Source organism: Nilaparvata lugens, chromosome X, assembly GCF_014356525.2.
Source record: "Nilaparvata lugens isolate BPH chromosome X, ASM1435652v1, whole genome shotgun sequence".
In the NCBI taxonomy this organism is placed as follows: domain Eukaryota; kingdom Metazoa; phylum Arthropoda; class Insecta; order Hemiptera; family Delphacidae; genus Nilaparvata; species Nilaparvata lugens.
Window position 1 is genome coordinate 32,826,649 of NC_052518.1, and position 23,321 is coordinate 32,849,969.

The 23,321-nt window shown below is 34.7% G+C and overlaps 1 protein-coding gene across 4 annotated transcripts in view; it reads right to left on the reverse strand.

Moving 5' to 3' along the window:
• LOC111058631 overlaps nt 1–23,321 on the reverse strand; it is a 98,887-nt gene that overhangs the window by 38,837 nt on the left and 36,729 nt on the right. The window contains exon 1 of one of the 4 annotated variants that reach the window (XM_039443176.1): nt 85–1,298. The exons of the other annotated variants lie outside the window; for them this stretch is intronic. Within the exon in view, the coding sequence (XP_039299110.1) occupies nt 85–438 (354 nt within the window). The 5' untranslated portion in view covers nt 439–1,298. Of the gene's footprint in view, nt 1–84; nt 1,299–23,321 lie in introns of those variants that run through there. 4 annotated transcript variants of the gene reach the window in all.

The following is a 23,321-nucleotide window of genomic DNA, read 5'->3' on the forward strand; positions in this document are numbered from 1 at the left end:
GTATTGTACAAATATTTGTATGTGATTTTTGGCAATAAATTCAATTCAATTCAATTCAATTCAATAATATTTGTTGGAACTAACCTATGTTTGTGAGAAGATTGTCTCGTCCTCATCCTCGCTAACCTCAGGCTCATCATACACCAACCTCCTCTTCCCCTGCTTCTGCTTCATGTTGTTGTTGGTCAGAGTTGTTGGCACCACACGTCGCTGTGCCCAGGTAGCAGGTGGAGCCAAGTGTTGAACTGGACTGTCACCCATCACGATCTCCCCTGGCGATGGTGGTTCCACAGTGAGTGGAGAAGGAGCAGGTGCAGCAGTGGATGCCTCGGCAGCGAGGGCAGCTTTCTGTTGCCAGTAGTTGAGGATACACTCATGTGGTGGTGGGCTATCTGGGAGGATGAATGAAGACGAGGTTGATGATGATGACGAACTCATCTCATATGATAGTGAAGTAGAGCACACTCGAATCTGACTCTGATGTAAATGATAATTTTGCTCGCATTACATCTGTTTATATACTATGCATTTCTCTCTCTGCTCCAGACTCATGCGAGTGAGAGCCACATGTGCTACAAGACGAAAGAAATTCTCCCCTAGGACTAGGCACAGAGCAGCACCTGCTGCTATATCCTCCCACATCGTTATCAACATCATTCAGTTTTGTAAGTATTCTCTCCTATTATAAAAAACCGTTACAATCACTCAAACATTCTATATTTTTAAATAGCATCCTGCCTCTCATGATGCTTATTGATTTCTAATATTATCAGTTATTAAATATTTCATTGTTTTCACAGCATTGGAGTGCTCACCTCACAACTTGGCTTCCGACGTCATAAGCAGTTGAGCTCTTGTCAAGGCAACATACCTGAGAGGTTAGCACACAATCCGAAAAGGAAGCATAGCCAGATAGCCATCTATACCTGCACATCTATAGCCGAGGAGATACCTGTCATTCATGCATCAACCAACACATGTAAGTACATTTTTACTTTGATTTTATCATCTGAGGGGAGTCGGAGGAGAGGAAAATTGTCCTCTGATGACAAATTATTGTCATTGGAGGACAATTTTTGTCCTCGGAGGGAGGATTTTTGTCCTCGGAGGGAGGATTTTTGTCCTCGGAGGGGAGGTTTTTTGTCCTCGGAGGACAAAAAACCTTCTACAGCATACTGCATGCATGTGATTTTAGCTCATCTTTACGATATGCTTTATCTGGGTAATCTTCTCCTCCCCCTTCTTTCTCACACTCTTCATATAAACAAAACGGTAAATGTATTACTTTTTCAAATGGATTTTCGATAATATATTTGCAATAGACACATTGCAGATAGTGATTTTTATGTAAGAAATAACCATTTCTTGCAAAATAGTCTGCTTTATCAGATAATGATTTACAATAGTCACAATGTAGATGATAATGATGATTTTCAAAATACTCTCCTTGAACAAATGAATCTTCTACACAATTAAAAGTTGAATATCTTTCTTCATATTGACGTAGAATATTATTATCGAAATTCTCCTCTTCAATTGGTTTATTATCTTTCCTTCTCAATGCACAGTTCAGACTGTACCTTGCATGTTCTATTGCTGGTTTGTCACTTTCTTCCCATTTTCTTAAATAAATTGAACAAACTACACAGCGCACAATGTCTGGTACATATGTGAATATAAATCCCTCTTTTGCCATGTTTTCTGCCAACAAATGGTGAGAAGATTTCGTCCATCTTTTATCAAAAGTTAATAATCTTAATCTTTCATGCATGATAATGATTATCTGTTGTTGAGATAACATTTTCACACAGCGTTCTTCTACCAATGCTAATTCACAACTGATTTAAAAACATGCAGTTGTGCTCTATCACTCTAATTCTCTATCATTCTGATCGTTATCCTTTCGTTTTTCAGAATCTAACATCATCATCATCATGCCGAGGGAACAAAGACTACATGGCGTGAATTCCAGCGCGGTCTGCCATCGTATTAACATTGAGGATCCCGAGGAAATCGTAATCGAGAATTTCAACATAATTAGAGAGCACGCGGCACGGCATGATGGCAATGTAAAATGGTTCATTGTCTTAAATGTTTTATTGTATAAATTAGTGGTGATGGATGATGGGGTTAGCGAGTCTGTCTCATCTCTCATCAATCTTCATAGTTACTCCAACATAGCGCTAAACGTGCTTGAGTATTATGAAGATTTTAATGATCATTTCATGTTGGCTATAAGAAAAATCCTGTCATCTTTTGAGAACTTTGTTCGACATGGCAGCGGTTGGGTGTTGAAGAAAATTGACTCACTGGATGTGAACGTGATTAAATTTAATCCAATATTCATATTCAGTTTCATTCAAACACCCCAGTTTCTTAAAAAAAAAATGTATTATAAATGTCAAAAATCTGTCTGACAAAAAATGTTTTTTATGGTCAGTCCTTGCATATTTCCATCAGAAACCAACGAACTCACGCTTGACTGTGATGTATTTGAGCAAGTTTGCTCACACACTTAATACGCGAGGTGTAAATTTTCCGGTGACGACATGCGATATTAAGAAATTTGAAATACTGAATCCGGATATTGCAATTCATGTCATCGCTTATGACAACAAAAAGTTTCTCCCCTACCGCACAAGCATTTTCCGCACTCGTAAGCACCAGATTAACCTTTTAATGCTGAAAGCCAATGCAGGAAAAACACATTTTTGTTTAATTAATACAGAGAAAAGGAAAAACGGATTATCGCGTCTTCTCTCTCACCTTTCAAAACACAACGGTCAAGTACACATTTGTTATTTCTGTTTTCATAGATTTACATCGACCAAATTTAAAAATTATGATGGTAAAGCAAATTTGATGAAACATGAACAGCTTTGTTCCAAGTTTGAATCACAGCGTGTTTCATATCCTAAACGCGGAGACACAATCAAATTTAAGAAACTAGGTGCAACGTTAAAGAAAAAGTATATCATTTACGCGGATTTAGAAACTTACATTGTTAATATCGATAATAATGATGATGATGAATCAAATTCCAATGAAATTACTCATAGCTATACAAAGAAAACAGTGTGACATATTCCCTGCGGGTATTGTTTTGTTGTTATCGATGTGAACGGGGAAATCGCTTACGGACCTCTACTCCATAGATTGAGTAGTTTAGATGAGAAAATCATGGAGAAATTTCTTCAGGAAATTACAGATCTCGGTGACATTCTGTATGAGGATATGAAACGTGAAATTCCGTTGCAACATTTATCCGAAAGTCAAGAGCCTGAATTTCAAAATTCGGTAAACTGTGGGCTTTGCCCCGAACCATTCTTAGACACCAATATTAAATGTCATCACCACACGCATGAAACCGGAAATTACCTATGTGCAGCCCATGTTTCTTGTAATTTATCAGCTTGTACTCCGGAGTACATTTCGTGTTATTTTCACAATTTCTCCGGGTTTGATTCACATTTCATTCTGAAAGCGCTCGGTAATGCAAAAAAGAAATTTCCTGCATCGCAAATACATCAGAGAGATTTTTGACACTTTCAGTAGGCAAAATTAAATTTTTAGATTCCTACAAGTTTATGAACGAATCCTTGGAAGTATTGGTGCATAATTTGGTAGAAAGTACAGACATGGAAAAGAAGTTCTAACATTTATTTTCAGTGTTTCATGACCCACCACGCGAACACAGACATCTCTTGTTGAAAAAAGGAATATATCCTTACTCATACATGAGTTGTCCCGAAAAATTCGTGGAAACATCACTTCCTCTCATCGAATGTTTTCATAATGATTTAACTGATACACCTCTGTCTCGCAAAGAATATGAGCATGTGCAAAGAGTGTTCTTGACATTCAAACTGAAATCGCTCAGTGAAGTTCACGATTTCTATTTATGTTTGGATGTGTTGCTATTAGCGGAAGTTTTTGAATCTATGAGGTCTATGCTTTTTAGCTCATACAGCCTTGATGTCACTCATTTTGTTTCCCTCGCGCAGTTTACCTGGAATTGTATGTTGAAGTACACTAAAGTTGAACTAGAGTTGATCACACATCCTGACATGCATCTCATGTTTGAGGCAGTGATGAGGGGTGGGGTGTCATTTATCGGTAAACGTTATTGTGAGGCGAATAACAAGCATCTACCTGAGACATACAACCCCTCAAAACCGAGTAATTATCTCCTTTATATTGATGCAAACAGTTTATACTCGGAAGCCATGAGTCGAAACTTACCTGTTGGAAATTTCAAATTCCTCACAGAGGAAGAAATTTCCAAGCTTGATTTCGCGAATTTGGACAGCAATTCAGAAACTGGATATGTAATAGAATGTGATCTCAAGTATCCGAAAGAGTTACATGATAAGCATGCCAGCTTCCCACTTGCGTCTCTCCACCAAAAACCTCCACACGAATTGCTGTCAAACTATCAAACAAATGAGAATGGTCAAACCGGAACCAAAAAGCTCATGAACACACTTTTTGACCGTGAAAAGTACATTGTCCACTACCTCAATTTAAAACTCTACCTTCAGCTCGGTTTGCAATTAATGAAAGTACATCGCGTAATTAGCTTTTCCCAATCTCCCTGGCTGAAAAGCTACATCGACTTCAATATCCGCAATAGACAGACCGTGGAAAATAAATTTGAAGTATCATTCTTTATGGCCTGTTGCAATCTTATCTTTGGTAAGACTATTCAATCAGTTTGCAAGCATATCAATGTTGAAATTATCACAGACAAAAAACAATTAGATAAGTACATTTCAAATCCGTTATGCAAACGCTGGCAAATAATTAGTCCAAACGTGATCGCAGTTTTCTCTTGTAAGTTGGAACTAAAAATGGACAAGCCTATCTATTCCGGGTTTTACGTACTGGAGTTAAGTAAATTCCATATGTATGATTTTTTTCTATTGTAAATTACAAAAAATTATACCGTGGGATGGCCTAGAACTCTGTATGACCGATAGCAATAGTTTTCTTCTAAATGTAAAAGTGAAGGAAGTGTATCAGATGATTAAAGAAAATTTGAACCTTTTCGACACTAGTAACTACCCTCCTTACCAACCTGCTTTTCCATGGAGAGAAATAAAGTTGTAGGAAAGTTCAAGGATGAGACAGCCTCAAAACCCGTCCATCAATTTATCGGGCTTCGATCTAAACTTTACTCATATTTAGTATGTAATGAGAATGAAGAACCTGTAAATAAATGTGTAGCAAAGGCTGTACAGACCTGAGTGAAATGTAGAAAACTTAATTTTAATTTATACAAGAAATCATTGATTGAACATTGTGAACACATTGAAAAATTCAATATGATGAGATCCTATAATCACACCATGTATCAGATTGAATGTGCAAAAATCTGCTTGAGTCCTTATGACAACAAGAGATACATTGCAGAGAACAGTGTGGACACTTTGCCTTTTGGACATTATAGAGTGCCAACAACGCTCTAACTGATTGCTCAGTATGTCCCATGACGATCATCCAACACCACTAATTTTGATTTCCTGTTGTAAATATGAATATTATTAGATCTAAGATAGCGTTAGAACTTCATAGCGTGCCACGTGTCAACTATCCCACTTGCAAATATAAGTTGAAAAGTGAAAAAGACTTGCTTCAAGCTGATCTCATTGAGATGAGCAGTTTATCACGTTTTAATAAAGGTTATAGGTATATCTTAGTTGCTATTAATTGTTTTTCAAAATTCGCATATTGTGTACCATTAAAAGACAAGTCAAGTCAATCTGTATTTGATGCACTCGAACCAATTATTTCTAAAAAAAAAGGAGTTAAGTTGTTTCAATCAGATCAGGGAACAGAATTCTTTAATTCAAAAGTTAAAGCGTTATTAGATAGATACAGTATTAAACATTACCATGTTTTTAGTGATAAGAAAGCTTCCATAGTTGAAAGGTTTAATAGGACAATTAAAGCGAATATTTATAGATATTTAACTGAATGTGGAACCAAAAACTGGATAACGCAGCTAGACAGTTTGGTTCGTGATTATAATGCAACAATGCACATTTCAATTAGAATGAAACCTAAAGATGTGAGGAAAAAAGATCGTAATCGTGTTTTAATGTCTTTGAATTCTGCATTCAATAGACAATATAAATTGAAAAATTCAAAACCAAAATTTAAGCTTGGAGATGTTGTACAAATCTCAAAGAAAAGGGTTTTTTTCGATAGATCTTATAACATAAATTGGAGCACAGAGTATTTTGTGATTCATTCTATATTCCCATCTCAACCTGTAACGTACAGCTTGCGAGATCTAAACGGAGAAGTAATTAGTGGTAGGTTTTATGGAGAAGAAATTAAAAAAACACAATTAAATGAATCGGAGAGACAAGTATATTTGATTGAAAAAATTTAAAGCATGACAAAAAAGGATTGCTTGTTAAGTGGATTGGATTTTCAACACCTAGTTTTATTAGTAGAAGTCAACTATTAGATGAAAAATAATCTATTGTAATATCATATTGTAATACATTGCATTCACTGTAAATGTCACGAAGATTTGGTGTAAATATAATATGTCTTTATCAAAAAATGCTTCTCAGTTTCATTTCAATCTGTAGTTTCATTTTCATAATTTGCTTTAGAAAATCTTTTGCTAAGCCATAGATAAGGAGAAGCACACCATATGCATTCTCGTAAAGAGGGTGTGGGAGAGAGAGGGAACGATATATTGAAGTGAGAAACTTCTATCAGTTTGCTAGTGCATTACTGCGAAAGGGGAGAGTGACAGCGAGCACGTGTTGACCACATTCCGATGTGATAAGCCATACACACTCAGAGAGCCATGTGGTGAGTGACACACCCCCCTTTGATAACTTACAAAAAATGATTAGTTCCTATCAGATCACATGCTGTACACGTGTCTAACATGAGTAATATCCCGATAGTGAATTTTGACAATATTATAAGACAGAAAGAAATCCCAACATGGTGTAAAAATGGTAAGTTGTTACCTCATAATTCAAGGATCCTTATAATAGGCTCTTCAGGCTGTGGTAAGACCAATTTGCTATTTAATTTAATTTTTTCAAAGAATGGGTTGAGATTTAAAACTATATACTTGCATACTAAGAGTGAGTATCAAGATAAATATATTTTTTTAAAAAACTTTTTTTCCAACATGAAGGATATTGAATTTCATATAAACAATAATTCTGAATCTATACCACATCCAAACAAAATATCAGAATATTCTTTAGTTATATTTGACGATTTACAACTTAATCATGTACCTCAAATAAGAGAATAATTTACTATGGGCCGACATCGTAATATTGACACAGCATATTTAATTCAGAGTTATGGAGCTATGCAGAAACATTTCACTAGGGACAATGCAAATATGATTATAATCTTCAAGATTGATTTATTGAGTCTCAAATTAATTCACAGAGATCATGTTGGAGGAGATATTTCTTATAAAGATTTCAGTAAACTTTGCCATAAAGTTTGGAATTGTAGACCTCATGATTTTGTAACTATTATGACCGATTGCGGAATTAATAGCGGTAAGTACCGAGATTCGTTTGATACGTTTCTTACCGTTCAGTAGAGATAAATTCTTTGTACAGTCATGTTGTCTAAAACACGCAGCAGAAAACTGAATAGAAAGAACATTGGTTTAATCAATAAGATTAAGAAATTGAGAAAAGTAATCAGTGACAAGCATAAAAGCTTACTTAATTTTGAAAAACAATCTGAGGAATACAATAGGAAAACCCTCTCACTGTTGATAGAGCCCATAATTGAACTGGGAAAAAACAAATCTAGTTTCCACTCTAATCATGGTGTAAAACCAAAAAAGGAAGAAGTAAAAGAGGAAGAAGAGAGTATGGAGATTGATGATGATGAGGAGGGGGAGTCGAGTTATGATAAAAGCTATGGGAGTTCAACAGAGAATCTTTTAAGCTCAACTAAATTTGAAAAGAGTTTACTTGGTTCTAGTAAAAACGATGAGGTGCTGTCACAATACCTAAAAACGTTTCATGCGGAAAAATTGAATAATTCAATTAGTTATGGAATTTCATATGATTCTAAAGATGATGTGTATTATATTGGAAATCAGCAAGTAATATTCGATAACAGTTATATAGATATTTATAATGAAAGATTTTGTATAACACATGGTTTACTCGAGTTATTATTCAGTTCAAGACCGAATTCGAATCTTTATAATCAGAGAGATCTGGATAAGTATAAAAAAATCTTAACACTTACAGGCATACATTTAGATCAAAGAGGGTATGTTAAACATAATCAGGGAATTAAATCGCAAATGATTCAGAAGTTATTTCCCAGTAGAAAAATTAGTAAAAAGAAGGGATGGGGTCTATTGAAATTTGCAAAAAATAATTCCCATAATAGAATTTATCAATACTTTGATAATTTTGACAAATTAGTGGAAAGATTAAATTTACTCTATTCCTCAAAAGCTTCTGGCAACACTGGACATGATGTTGAGATTGCATCTATGATTGAAGAGCTCAAAGAAGCAAAACTAATTGTTTAGTGTTACAATGACTTTGCATCAATTTGGTCGGATTGATACACCTAGTAGTGCTAATCTTACGTGTGATATTGACTCGATAACACAGAAAATAATTGAATCAATAAATCAGCAAGGAATCAGCGAAGCTGTGAAATTTTATTTAGATTCACAAATAACCAAACTCATTTTGGAAAATACTAAGAATATCAGTGTGAGCATAATTGAAAGAGAACATATTCTAAGTTTATTACAAAATTTTAGTGCCAATATTAATAAAGCTATTGCAGAGAGAACTCTAACTTTAGAATCTGCTCTAGGAGAAGTGAAAACTTTAACAGACAGCTTTTCATCCCAGGTGGACAGTATTAACAACAATAAAGTTGATAAAGGTTATTTAGATGAGAAATTAAAAGCTATATCAGATAAAATTGAGAATTTGGAGGTCTTGGACAGAAACTACCTCAATACTAAATTAAAACAGCTTAGTACAGAAATTTTTACCAAAGTAAATGAAACACAACCATCGCCAATTGATAAGCAATATTTAGAATCTATTTTGCAGAAATTGACTAGTTCTTCATTAACAAAGGAAGAGTTTGAAAAACGATTATCTGAAATGGCAAGTGCAATAAAAGCTAATATTATGGATGGTATTGAACAATTCATTACAAAAGATGCTATTGCTATTCTGATTAATCAAATTGCAGACAAGTATGCAACTAAATATGATATAGGAGATTTTATTAAGAAAAACGAGATGGAAGTCGCTGTGAAAAGCGTTCGTGATGAAATAGCTGAGGCAATTAAAAATTCGGAAGAGGTGTCTGTTATGAGACTGCAATGTTCGGCTGCATTCATGGATTATCTTAATTTATTCATCCATAAGATAGCTTATGATATCGTCAGCGGGTATGCACATGTTAGCTTTAATATGAATTGGATAGAAGCTAAGCAACATAACCTTTCCGAAAATCAGGTTGGGTTTAGCCCAATATAAAGGCTTTGTATTGTCTCCGAAAACATAAAATCTTGTGAAAGGATAATACTTGGCATATGAGGGAGAAATTTGAAGTACAGTGAACTTTAACGGTTTTCTTGCTAACACATGCTACTTCAAGATGATAAATCAGACTATACATTTTTTCATGTGTCTATGATTGAATGTAACAGTTTTATGTAGGAGTTATATGAAGGCGAACACTCTTATCTATAGAATTTGGGAAGGGGGAAACATTCACCCACAGGGGGCGTAGCACACGCATCATTTCTCTGGGGAAACATTCAACAAGAGGGGGCGTAGCACGCGCGTCACTTCACTCTAAACACTCGAGCTGACAAGTTCACATAATGTCTCACTATTTTGATTGGAGAAGTTTCAATGAGTTCTCTGTAGAAGCAAATCCACTAGCTGATTGGAGTTATGAATTTTATCCTTTTGATTGGTTTGTAGTAATGAAGGTAACATTTGCCGATAATGGGGAAATTCACCTTAAAATTATCGATATTGATAGTGAAGGTGACTTTAAACACACTATTAAGTTACCGAAAGAATATTCAGTGGTTTTGAATGAGGATAACATCAGAAGTTTTAATTCTCGTTCATGGGAATTGAATGTGAGTGGGAATCGCATATTCTTAAGACAGTTTCATGGTAACTATAGATGTTGAGTATTAAGACAGCCCGCCCCAGAGTGAAATAGGTCTGAGAATATGTAAGTATTTTTAGATATGCTAGCTCATTCCAATTATACTTACATATTGTCGGAGAAAACACTTTAACAATAACGACTTGGATGTTTGTACAGCAAAAGAGCTCAATTTTTACACATGCATAATATTGATGAACAGTTTGATTGAACTCTTGACTGTCAGTTGGAAACCAAGCATGATATGGATATTATAGAACTTAGATTATTGTAGAGATAAGGATTCACTTTGATCTGACAGTATAGCAATAGATTATTAAGCAATAGATGTAGAGAGATATAGGGAATTTCTCAATTCACTTTAATCTGTCAGTATAGCAATAGATGTAGAGAGAGAGTGATAGGGAATTTCTCAATTCACTTCAATCTGACAGTATAGCATTAGATGTAGAGAGAGAGAGAGAGGGAATTTTTCCCTCAAAGGGAAATTATTTTTTCCCTCACTCGATATCCACCCCCTCATCTATACTGGGGAAGGGGAAGGGAAAATCTATTTGAGAGAGAGATATCTCTCTCTCCTTCTTCATCCCTTTTCAACGATTGATTGAAAAAATCAGTGCTAATCATGAGCTCATATAGCATCATATTCTCTTCAATTTTATTATTTCATTATATTACGCATCTCCCTACGATTGTTGCAGCCGTTATAGTGTTGAGTGTGAAATCTTCAGTTTAATAACAATAGATCAATTGACAGAGAAATTTGGAGGGAATGTTTGGAACACAATATCCGACTTGAACAGCATTGTTTGGACTACTTAGAAGGTAAACATATCAAAAGTCTTCATCCCTACCCCTTGTGCTTAAGGGATGAGTGTGGTTTGAAAGTTGTGTCTTTTCATTTCTGGCTTACACGCATCTATCTAGGGAACAATGCATTTCAGCGACATGACTAACAGAACAAAAATGAAGCTAGATAAATTTCCTACAAATTTTGTTCAGTACAGTTTTGTGATAGCTCCTTTATTTTCCGAGATATCCACTTTTAAAAGTGTGAAAGAAAGCTTTTCTCCCAACTTTTCGAACTTTCAGGACTTATTACTCAACAACAATGCATCCAAAAAAATAGGTACTGAACGTTGTGTAGTGGAAGATTCAATTCCCTCCGATTTGATGAATTTTTTCACCATTTTAAGCTTTCCATATATATTGTTATAGCAGCTTTAGTGTTGAGTGTGGGATTCTCATGTCTAGAAAACTATGACAGATATGGAAAAATGTTACAGATATGACTTGTAGGCTAATTTGTAAGCTTTAATTTTGTATTCAAGGAAAATTTTCGAAAGACGCATATTGTTTGAGATATAAGCAAAAACCAAAATATGGTACTTTCAACTACCCCCACCCCCTTAGAACAGTGGGTATGGGTGAGGATTGTGTGAGTCCTCACAAATGTGAGGACTTTTGATATGTTTACCCCCTAACTATCCTTAGAAGAGCTGCGGGGTCAAAAATTGTGTTCCAAACTTTTCCCTCTATAATCTTCCGTTGACTGGACTAATAGAGAATTAACAGACCTTCAAAATGAGATATTAACAGGAGCGTTCGAATGAAAATCAACTGAGTTATATGGAATCCCAATCAACATTACACTTCGAAATATTAATTCGACATGATCCCCCTCTTGCCCTGCCCAGCTTTAATGCTGCATTCACTTTGATAGTCCATTACCTACTAAACAATTTAATGAATGTCCTAGAAACCGGACATCAATAAAAAAGTTGAAAAAGTGTTTGCCTGGCCTCACATGTACACAATCAATAACACAGTGAAATAGATAAATAAAATAAACTGTTACACAATATGATAAAAGAGCTTCAAATCTTGGGACAGAATTTGTTAGGATTGAAAGAAATTTCACCAAACTTTATAGGTCTTGTCAAGTATACTTTTAAAGTTTTGTCAAATATTGGAAGGTAGATTGGCTTTCATTCCATTGGTCCATCTCGCACAATGAAATGTTACCAATTCGCTTCAATCTCCATCAAATCTTGATGGAGATTTCACAACACTTTTGAAGTCTTTAGGGGCGATTGCTGAGATCGGGATTATCTCTTGCGCTTGGCTAAAAACCGGTTTTTGCGACGCAGATCAAAAATCGGTTTGCTGAGTTCGGGATTAACCACGCTCGAGCGCAAAAGTTGGTCAACCGGCAATTATCGCAGGGAAAAACCTGCGGTCTAAAAATTGGTTTGCTGAGTTCCAGTCTAGGCTAAAAATTAATCTCGGTGGATTGCTGAGTTCAAGCGTAGATCAACTCGGGTTTAAAAGATAATCTCGGTGGATTGCTGAGATCGGGATCAGGCTAAAATGTGATAATCTCGGGAGCAAAAATGATGATTTTAGACTCCAACTTAGACCTGCTAGGAGGCAGGTTTAAGTTCGGGATTAAGCTATTAACTTGCTATTGTTTTGATTTTATCAAAAACCAGTGTCAAATTGGGGTTCGTCTTTGAATTCTGAACAATTTCATTACCCATAAAGTCATATATTTGAAATGTTTTTCTACTGATTTTTAAAATATTATAACATAAGAGAGTGAAAATGAAAATACCTTCAAACAACAAGAGAATTCTTTACCTCTCATGAGAAGGGGGTCCGAGGGGCCTCCCCCGGAAAATTTTAGAAAAATACCCTCAATTTGGTATGATTTCAAGTAATTTCTACTAGAAAATCTACATCCTAATAATGAAGTTCCGTTATGTTCAGTGGGCTTATTATTATTCAATTTTTCATAGAAAATAATATATCATAGGCCTATGATATTTCTGTTCATATAACAAATAGAATGGAAATATAATTTTATCAGTCATTCAATTGTTTCAAAATATAGTTTCAAAGTTATAGTCTTCAAACCTATGATTTTCATGATTTTTACTCAAGTGCAAAAAAATATATTGGGGGAGGGATATATCCATGTTCCCAGATATTACTGGAGATTTGTATATCCTCCTGTCCCCGGAGTAAACTACTCTTTAATCATAGCATAACTGGGACATTTTGTGGGTACCATACTAAAAAAAAGGTGCTGGAGCATTGGTTAAGGGAACTACGTTTCAATCACATGAACTGATTTACATACATGATCTATTCATATTCATGCATGAAACTGAATGAACAATTATCAATACATTTTATATTGAACTTTCAATTGTTAAAGATGGTAAAAACAAAACTGACTTACTTCAAAAAGATCTTTCTGAAGTATTCGCTATACGCAGTTCCATAGTGTAAAGACACTGTTTGAAAGTTACCTATCTATTTGTCTCTGGCAGTACGCACTAGCCCATTCACTGTGTAGGCCATAATTCTATCATCATTCTCTCAACACTTATATTGAATGTTTTTTGGTTAAAACAATGTCTGAAAATATATTAAATTGGAAGCCAATTCCTTTGACTCAATTTCTATCAGTGGTCGATTACCTTCTACGAATCTGGGCTACGATAGTATCGACTAATTAGTATTGATAAAATGGATATAATTGGTTTGAACATAATATGGAACTGTACCTACATCATTAATGAAGGAGAACTGTATTAAATACGTTGTAATTGTAAGAGAGTGTGAGATGATGATATCTATGTGAGGTTGAGTGTTGCTAATTGGAGGCAGCTGCGTTTGCTTGCATCATCACGGGATGCAGAAATAGTCTGCATTGCATAATTGAACTATTAAGTTGAGTCCAGACCGTGATGAGCGACACTTCGTTTGCGTGATCCTTGCTGTGGAAGTGATGTTGTGAGTGGATGTAGTGAATAATGGATGATCATTATGATGATGGTCAAGAAAGGATCGAGACTGAAAAAGAGAGAAAATGGGAGTAAGAGGGGGAAAGAGAGAGAGAGATTGAGATTGATAGATTTTTTCTTCTTCCAGAGAGAGAGAGATAGATAGATATTATTTTTCAATTGTTCCTAGGCTTGTCGCCTATGGTAACATGGTTACAATAATAATTACAGTTTTACAAATTATCTTAAAGAGAGAGAGAGAGAGAGAGAGAGAGAGAGAGAGAGAGGAGAGAGAGAGAGAGGGAAGAAGAAGAAAAAACAAGAAAGAAACGAATGATGGGAGAGTGAGTGAGTGTTAGTGAGGGAGTGCAAAAGCAATATGCAAAGACAGTGTGTGAGAGCCAAAGTAGCATTCGAGATGGCTGTTGCCAACATTGCGACAATAATTCCCCATGGATTCCTCCAGTTGCGCCTCGGTCTGGCTAAACTTGAGCGTCGGTCTGGCTAAACCCGCAGATCAAAGTTGCTCTCGACCAAGAGATGACCGACGGCTAAACTCAATCTCAGCAAACCGATTTTTTAGACGAGACCAAAGTTGCGCTAGACCAACGTTGCGCCGGGGTTAGCCAGACCTGATCTCAGCAATCGCCCCTTAGAAAAGTAAAACAAGATTTGGAGCAATTTGATGGACTATGGAGTGATTTAAAGGTTGAAGCTCTTTATTATTTGATTATGTACAGCCTATAAGCAATTAAATGATAAAGGATGTATAGAGATTTAAATTCCTCACTCCGAAATCATTGTTTTAGTGTGAGAAACTTGAAGAAGACCACAAAGTGGGCCAAAAAAGAATACAAACATATGAATTACCAGAGAATCTACACCGTAGAATGCAATTTTTTGAATAGCATGTTTGTATATTATTGAAAAAAAAAAATGTGGGAAGATTATAAAGATGTTTGAAGATTTCCTATTATTATTCCTTCATTATGAAGATTATTTCCTCTAATAAAAAAATGAATGAACTCTTAAACATACCTTTGGCAGAAGATGCCTCTGATGTTTCATCTGTCTCTTTCATCTGTTGATCCTCTTCTTCTAGAACATGTTGAAGTCCCCACTCATTGTACATTGACTGGGCACACTTATTGTTACGAATGAAAAGATAGATCGCTTTCAGTGTCATCCGCGCATTCAAACTATTCAACATTTCAATAAAAACACTGTTTGTCGGGGGCACGATTTTCCCGTTTTCAAAAACTCTTGTTTTTAAGAGCGAAACCATTTCACATACCTCCTCATTACACACTTTTGGACGTCTACCGCGCACCATTTCAAGTTTGATTCAAGCTACCTAGACAAAATTCGCGCATTTAGAGTTATGTACCTTACATTAGCATATCAGCATCATTACAGATATAAGGGCTCACTTCACTCAATTGCCAAATTATGCTGAATGCTTGCTCGACGAACGTATACTGGAGACTGAACACTGAACTGTCCCAAGCAAGAAAAAACTGCAAAAGGACTAAAAGAAGGGACTTTTATCAGGAGGAGTTTCACTTCACTTAACAATAATGAATAGAATTTCAGGGAACTCCAGTATGAATATAGCTCTAGCAGGTATAGGAGGAGAACTTGTTTGAGAAGACAAACTTTGACAGTGAAGGCAGACAACCTTCTTTTGCTAGTAGAGAATAGGAGAAATAGCACTGGGTTTTCACATTGTTGATTCTTGGACCCAGCAAATTTTCAATACAATATAATTCCGAGAATGGATTCTTATGTCTAACATCTTTCTGCCTATTGTTTCACAAGTCTGTGGAACAGCATGTTTGACAGCTGTGAGCTGGGTGGAAGGTAGCCTATAACTCACCACCTGTTAAAAAAGATGGATTTCGAACAGATAGCTTGTGCGACTGCATTTATTTTAAGAGAGCGCCCTATTTATCATTTTTATCCATGTTGATATCTGATGTCATGATGTATGATGAGAGTAGGTACTTTAGAACCTTCAAACACGGTTATCCAGAAGCAGCTGAAGCTAAATGCAGAACTATAGGTTCACCATAATGTACGTATGATTTTACCTGGTGGACAATAATTGTTTCTATTTGTGTTCATATTGAAACACCTATTTTACTTTTCATAGTTTATTTATAAACTTAGAACTGAAAATACCCCAGAGTTTGCTTCTGAAATTAAATATCTTATTTGTTACATGTAAAATGGAAATTTCCAGAAGCATTACAATAACACCTATAAATATTTCCCTACACCAATTCTAGTTGTTAAGTTTTTAATTATGAATGCTTCAATAATAATGACTTCAGAAGCCATTAATAATATTTCTACTGCCGGTGAACCGAAATATTCTTAGTACGAAATAGTCTTAGTATGCTACGTCATTTTGACGTCACCGGGCATGCGCAGAAGGCTGAAATAGAAATAGTAGTCATGCGCACTGGTCAAAATATTCTTAGTATAATGAAGTCATCAATGACGTCATTGCGCATGCACTGTACAGTTCTACACCATCACAGTAACAAGTTAATGCTCATGCACATGAGTCCGCGTGATCAATGTTACCAACAATAGAAACTCTGAACTATAATTTCCCTAAGGATTCCTACAGCAAGATTTCTTCCCTAGCAATAGCTTGGCTCAACATCAGATCATTACTGTAGTAACTCAAAAAGCTCTTATGTTTCTATTCTAGGGGAATTATCTATTAGAAGTGAACTATAAACAATCAATATTCATTTGATGAATTAATAGATTACTGTGGCATTTCTTCCCACCTTACCATTCATCAAATCGATTTTTAAGGCTAAATAATTTTTTTAAGGAAAATATCAACTTATTTCGAGTTGATACAGTAATGCATAGGAAGTTGAGTTCAATTTTTCTACTTGATATCATCTGGTGAGATTTAAACAATATAACATTTCTATTTGGAGATTGATTAATTAGTTTATTGATCACATTAGCAATTATTAGTTTCATATTTCATTTCAAATTAAGGGTCAAGTTGAGGGTCTCAACCAACTTATTTTTTAATTCCTCACACTAACCTTTCAAATCAATGTGAAGCGACTGTATTCAAATTCACACCATTCTTCTACAATGGATGATTATTATTTTCAAGAGTGCCCAGGGGATGCATATTACATGGGGGGGGGGAGAGAGTTTCTTAATTCAGTGGGGGGGAGGGTGTGTTCACCCGTGTTATCATAACAATAATTTCAATCTTTTAATTTGTTCCTTTCAATAGATTCAATGCTTCACATTGAGTTGTGATCGATAGATAGATACTATAGATATTATAGACTAACATGATAGAACATAATTTCGACTTAGATTACATCATCATCAGTATTTTCAATGTCCTTTTAAATGATATTCTATTGATTTGGAATGTTCACTCAAAATAAGGGGAAGAAGACTTTCAATGATATAAAATGAAACACATGTTGCAATCTATTATTATGACAATAATCCAAGGTTATGCTCCACGAAGTTCCATGATGATTTTGCAATTAAATATTCGCAATTGCATTTCTTTTGTTATTCCAAACTCTTCAGTTAATTATTAATTAAAATATAATTATATGAGAGATTTTGGATATTAACATTAATAATTAGAGCTTACACATAATATTAAAATTCATATTCATAATCATATTATGATGACTGCTGCAATAGATTAAAATATCAATATTTCGATATCTTTGTCTTTCCAAGTTTTCTTCAATTTTTAAATGAGAGAGTAAGACTTTTAAAGATACAGAAAAATTTTAAGACTTTCAAGATACAGAGTATTGGATACAGACTTTTGAATACCGATTTACATTCAAGATGATTCACTGAAGTTTATACTTTTGACTAAGCTTGTACTTGAAATCGTTTTGGATAGGGCCTATGAGATACGGTACTTAGGTTTCACTCCAATTGAAATTTCGTGGGGTACTAATCCCCCTCCCCCGTCTATGCGTTCTTAAAATTCTTGGGTTCTCTCTAAATCATAAAATTCTTATGTGGAGGTCCCAAAAAAGCTAGTGATGTAGTATGACTGACGATAATTTGTATAGATGGGGGGAGTGTGTGTAGAAGCTAATTTTTTTTCTGAATCAATGTGGTGGAGGGTAAGGGGTCAACCGAGTAAAGCAAGTTTGATAATGATCTTGATGTGTTGTGAAAATCATTACTTCAATACTTCAGTATCTTATCATTTAGAACACTTTATAAAACTTTAATAGCCTACACTTGATAATACTCGATAATACTTCAATATACTTAGCAATACACAAAATTATGGTGGAGAGGCTACTGATCCATGACAGATGGCAATCATAAGTGAGGTGATTTGAATTTCGACAATGTATAGGATGTATTGGGCCATCTATACATGGTCGAAGACTCAAGATAATACACTATAGCTCTCTAGAATCGACATCCACGAGAATAACATTCACAATTTAAAACTACCATAAACTAGAACTTCGCTTTGCTCTTCGAATAGGAAATAGAATTAGTGTTAAGAAGCCAATCTAATAAATGAATTCTATATAATAAGAAGCCAATTAATTGTAATAGTGTGAAATTGAGTGAATGTTATTGCAGTTTTTTTTGTGTATCAGGTCTAAACCTGAAAGTATTTTTAAAGTATCTTAAAGTATTTTTCATTGAAGTTCCTGGCTCGTAGTTATTAGTTGCTAAAATAGGTGACAATTAAATATTGCTGAGAATCTGTGCATTTGGATGAACGAGTCCACTGTAAGCTCCCAACTAATCACAGATTCAAATAGATGTTTGATAGTAGTATAATGTCAATAAATTTTACAGGAGAGGAGAAACTCTCCACCGTTTACATTGGTGCACAACGGTGGGATAGACTGCAAGAGTGTCTTTCGAACCTCATGTCTAAGAAGTAAGATAAGAAAGAAGTAAGGATAAGACGTAAGAACTTCAGTTACTTCTTAGTTCTTTTAGACCTAAACTTCATTTTAGTTCTTTGTAATTAATATTCCACGTTGTGCCATGAAGATTAACTAAATCATGGTATGAATTCTCGGTGACATAATTTGATATCCGGTGTGAGGTGAAGAGGTTTATAGAACGCCTCCACCGGTTACGGATTGATATCCGGTGTGAGGTAAATTGGTTCATAAAACACTTCCACCGGTTCATTATGAAAGACCTTTTTAGTATTCAATGTATTGATATCACTGCGACTTTGATGTTGCCTCTTCTTACAAATAAATACTACCCTCTCAATGGAACACTTAAAGAAAATGTTTGCAAACTGGCTAGGGAAACAATAGTCCCATCTGTACTCCCAGAATTTGAAGCAACTATACTGTGAGGGTCAGCTATTGTTGTAGATATTCTTATTGTTACGAATATTCGACACTTTCCTTCAAAACCTTCCAGATTGTAGACTGGAGAGACAATAAGCCCTCTTGTGAGAAAAGCACCATGTTCCTTCCGAAAAGAGTTTCAGCTAGAAAAGGTTTTGTTATGGAATACGTTTGAACCTCCGATAACATCACCCTATGTTTTTGGCGACCCATTGAGCATGAAGAACTGTACAATTAATGTTCAGTAACATTTTCACCTAAAATTGAAAATAAGCTCGGAATTCGAGAAAATGTTATTATTCAATTGCAAACTGTTGATTCTATTAAAACATTCACTATAAAGAGATAGCAGACTCCGTGTGTCTCCAGTGTTATTGTCCTGTCACCAGCTGACTCAGATCTTGGAATAGTAGACTTGAGATGCACGTGAACACTAGCGTCAGGTGATCAATTTTCATAACAGCAAGGAAAGTTGTGTGAGTGCGCTACACCAGATTTTTTAAAACTTTTAAGAGCTTGGCTGGTGTCTTTCCAAGAATTAGTTTTTCTTGATGCAACACTGAAGTATGAATATGTTTATAAAGAAGCAGATAAATAATAATATACAGATTCAGCATTATATACATATACATTTTTTCTCTTTTCGATAATTAGAATCATGAATAACACATGTGAGAGATAAATAGTTGAGTAGTAATGTTTTTTAATACATTCATATAAAAAATAATAATGTTGGCCTACATTTTTTGAATATTCCAGATAAATTGTATTGGTTGTATATTTTTGTTCACATTGGTTTGCAGACGTCACAGAGTGCAAGAAATTTTTTATTAATGCTGGACTCAAAAATCAATGGATTTTATTTTGTATAATTTCAAATCAAGTTATAACCATTTATGTAATTTTTCTAGTAATGATTATAATAATAATCCTCCTCCTCCCTCAAATACTCCTCTTCCACCTCCTCATCTACTCCTCCTCCTCCTCCTCCTCCTCACCCTACTCTTCCTTCTCCTCCTCACCCCACTCATCCTCATCCTCCACCTTCTCCTTCGCCTCCTCCTCCTCCTCCTCTTACTCCTCCTCCACCTACTCCTCCTCCACGCCCACCTACTCCTCCTCACCATACTCTTTCTCCTCCTCCAACTATTCCTCCTCCTCCAACTATTCCTCCTCCTCCAACTATTCCTCCTCCTCCTGAACTACTCCACCTCCTCTTCTTCCTCCTCCACCTTCTCCTCCTCCTCTTCTTCCTCTTCCTCCTCCTCCATCTACTCCTCCACCTCGCCCACCTACTCCTCCTTCACCTCCTTATCTGCTCCTCCTCCTCCACCTACTCCTCCTCCTCTTCCTCCTCCAACTACTCCTCCTCCTACCCTCAAGAATACTGCTTATCAAGTAAAGAGTATAGCTATATCTATTACATTACTATAGTATAAATAAGATAATTATTATCCATCCTTGTTTTTGAGAATTGACCTCACACATCTTTGATTTGAGGGTGCTGAATCCGAATCTGAAATCGCGAATTCTCTATCTTCATTTTTAAGCGATATAGGTTTTGATGGATAGAGGAGACATAATGGTTTCCTAGAAAAATTGACGCAAACCTGGCTGATATTGATCGAAGAAAGCAAAAACCTTCAAACCTCAGAAATTTACAACGATCTCCCATTTACACAATGCAAACTTAGCGCAAACTTGGCAGGTTTGCGCTAATATCGTTGTTGTGTAGACCGGGCATAGGGTACAGCTATTTTCAAAATTATTATTTTTGCATTTCTGTTAATTGAAATTTGATATTTTTTGGAAGCAATAATGTTTCTCCTAGAAAGCAGTTATCATTTTTTCTAATTGAACAATAAAATAATGAACTTGTATTTAATGGATTGGAATCATTTTGAAATATACTCATAAATGTGTATGAATTTCTACTAAAATCGCTCATTGGACATAACCCCTACAAACATCTCCATTTGTGGAAATTCATAAAGAAGGAAAATGAAAAAAAGTAAGAAAATACAAGATAAGAAAATAAAAATGAAATAAAATAGGCATATATTCTTGAATGATTATAATAATTACAATAATTATTACAAGAAATCACTTATCCTAGAATGTGAAAAAGCAATCCATAAATCTATCTCTCTCAGAAGTCTTCCATTTGAATGATTGGTTATGAAAAGAGCAGGTATCACATTTATAAGCTTATAATCAAACTGTCTTCTACAAATAGATAAAACTGCATTGTGTGATTCGAATCAGACAATTCAGTGGTTGAGGGATGAAGATTGAAAGGTGATATACGAAGGTTGAAAAGTTCTCTATGTTCATTGATGTAAATAATTAAATTCTCTATATACAGCTGCTCAACCATCAAAACATTCAATTCATTGAAAATACTGTCACCGCGTGGAAGTCCCACCACCCCTGAGATGATGGAGAAAGTACTGCTATGGGAAAGCACCACCCCCGACGCCGTCTGGACAGTGGAGAAGGTGCCACTGCGGAAAAGCGCCACCGCCACCGAGACGATGGAGGGAATGCCACAAAATCAATACAGAAAAACCTAAACTTAATACTAATACTGGAACTAGACATGTAATAAAATATTTGATGAATTCAAATCTCAAATTATAGAGAATTCTTCTCCCATAGTAATTATAAATACTATTATATTTCATCTACTGTAATTGGAAAATAGTTTCTATAAGTGCCAAAAATTATCTTTCTCCTCAATGTACTCATTTCAGCAATGCCCGGCCTGAAGAAGATAATACATATTTGACACATGTGACTGTTCACTTGCTTGCATTTCTTGCTGCGAAAGATGCATTTCTGTTTTTGCAATGTTGAATAATGAGATTATTGAGAGGACATAAAGAACTCGCTATGAATTTTTTGTCTTGTTAGAATTAAGGATTTAATGCGTTTTTGTCTGTTTTTATTTTTTAAAGTGACCATGAAAAGTGAGTCCAATCTAATGACCGCCTATTATGTGGAGTATTATCATATATGCAGAAAATTGCAATTATCTAGTTTTCATGTATGTTAACATTGCATACATATTGTGCTAATAGTTGGTTAGAGATGTCCTTTCAAGTAATGTCAAATTTAATGTTGTGACCGCTTACGTGTGTTGATTGCTGTGAGCAGTGTAATTAGTGAACATTCACATAATTAAAAACGAAACTGTAGGAATATTTTTCTGTCAGGACTTTCATATTAGGTGAACATTTATTATATTTTGATGAAAATGACAGTATCATTATTATTCTTAGGTATTGATAAATTTATATGAAATATTATATATATGATTGAATAATATTAACTTGTTTAATTATTTTCTTATACTGTCATAAAAAATTGGAAATAATAAGTATTGTTCCTAAATAATAAATATTGTTCCTATTGAGGAAAAAGAGCAAGAAGGTATTGAATAATTTTTGTAATTTTGAAATAAGTATTTGAAATACAATAATGAAATAAAAATATTAATGATCTATTTTGTAGTGACTTAAACAAAGCAATAAATAATCGAAGAATAATAGATAATGAATACTAATAATAGTTGAAATAAATGCATTACTAATGAATTAAAATATTAATACTAAAATATAGCTATATATACATGTTTATATTTATTTTAGTCTCTCCTTATTAAGCTTGTCATAGCTTACTGACATAAAATAGTTTTGTTACTTATATGAGTTCTAATGAACGAATTTTGTTCCAATGAAGAGTCTCTTCTTTTTATGTCATTAAAATGTTTATTTGTTTAACTTTATTTCAAAGTTTAATGTTATGAGAATGTATCTCATAAAATCTGTAATTAAAAGAAAATCATTTGTGATATATGTTGGAACATTGATTTAAAATTCGTGTAGTGTCTGAGATACCATCATTATAATGTTATATTATGATACTTTATATTTTATATTTGTCACCTGGTCATATGGGACATATATATGATTCATATATTTATCTCATATTG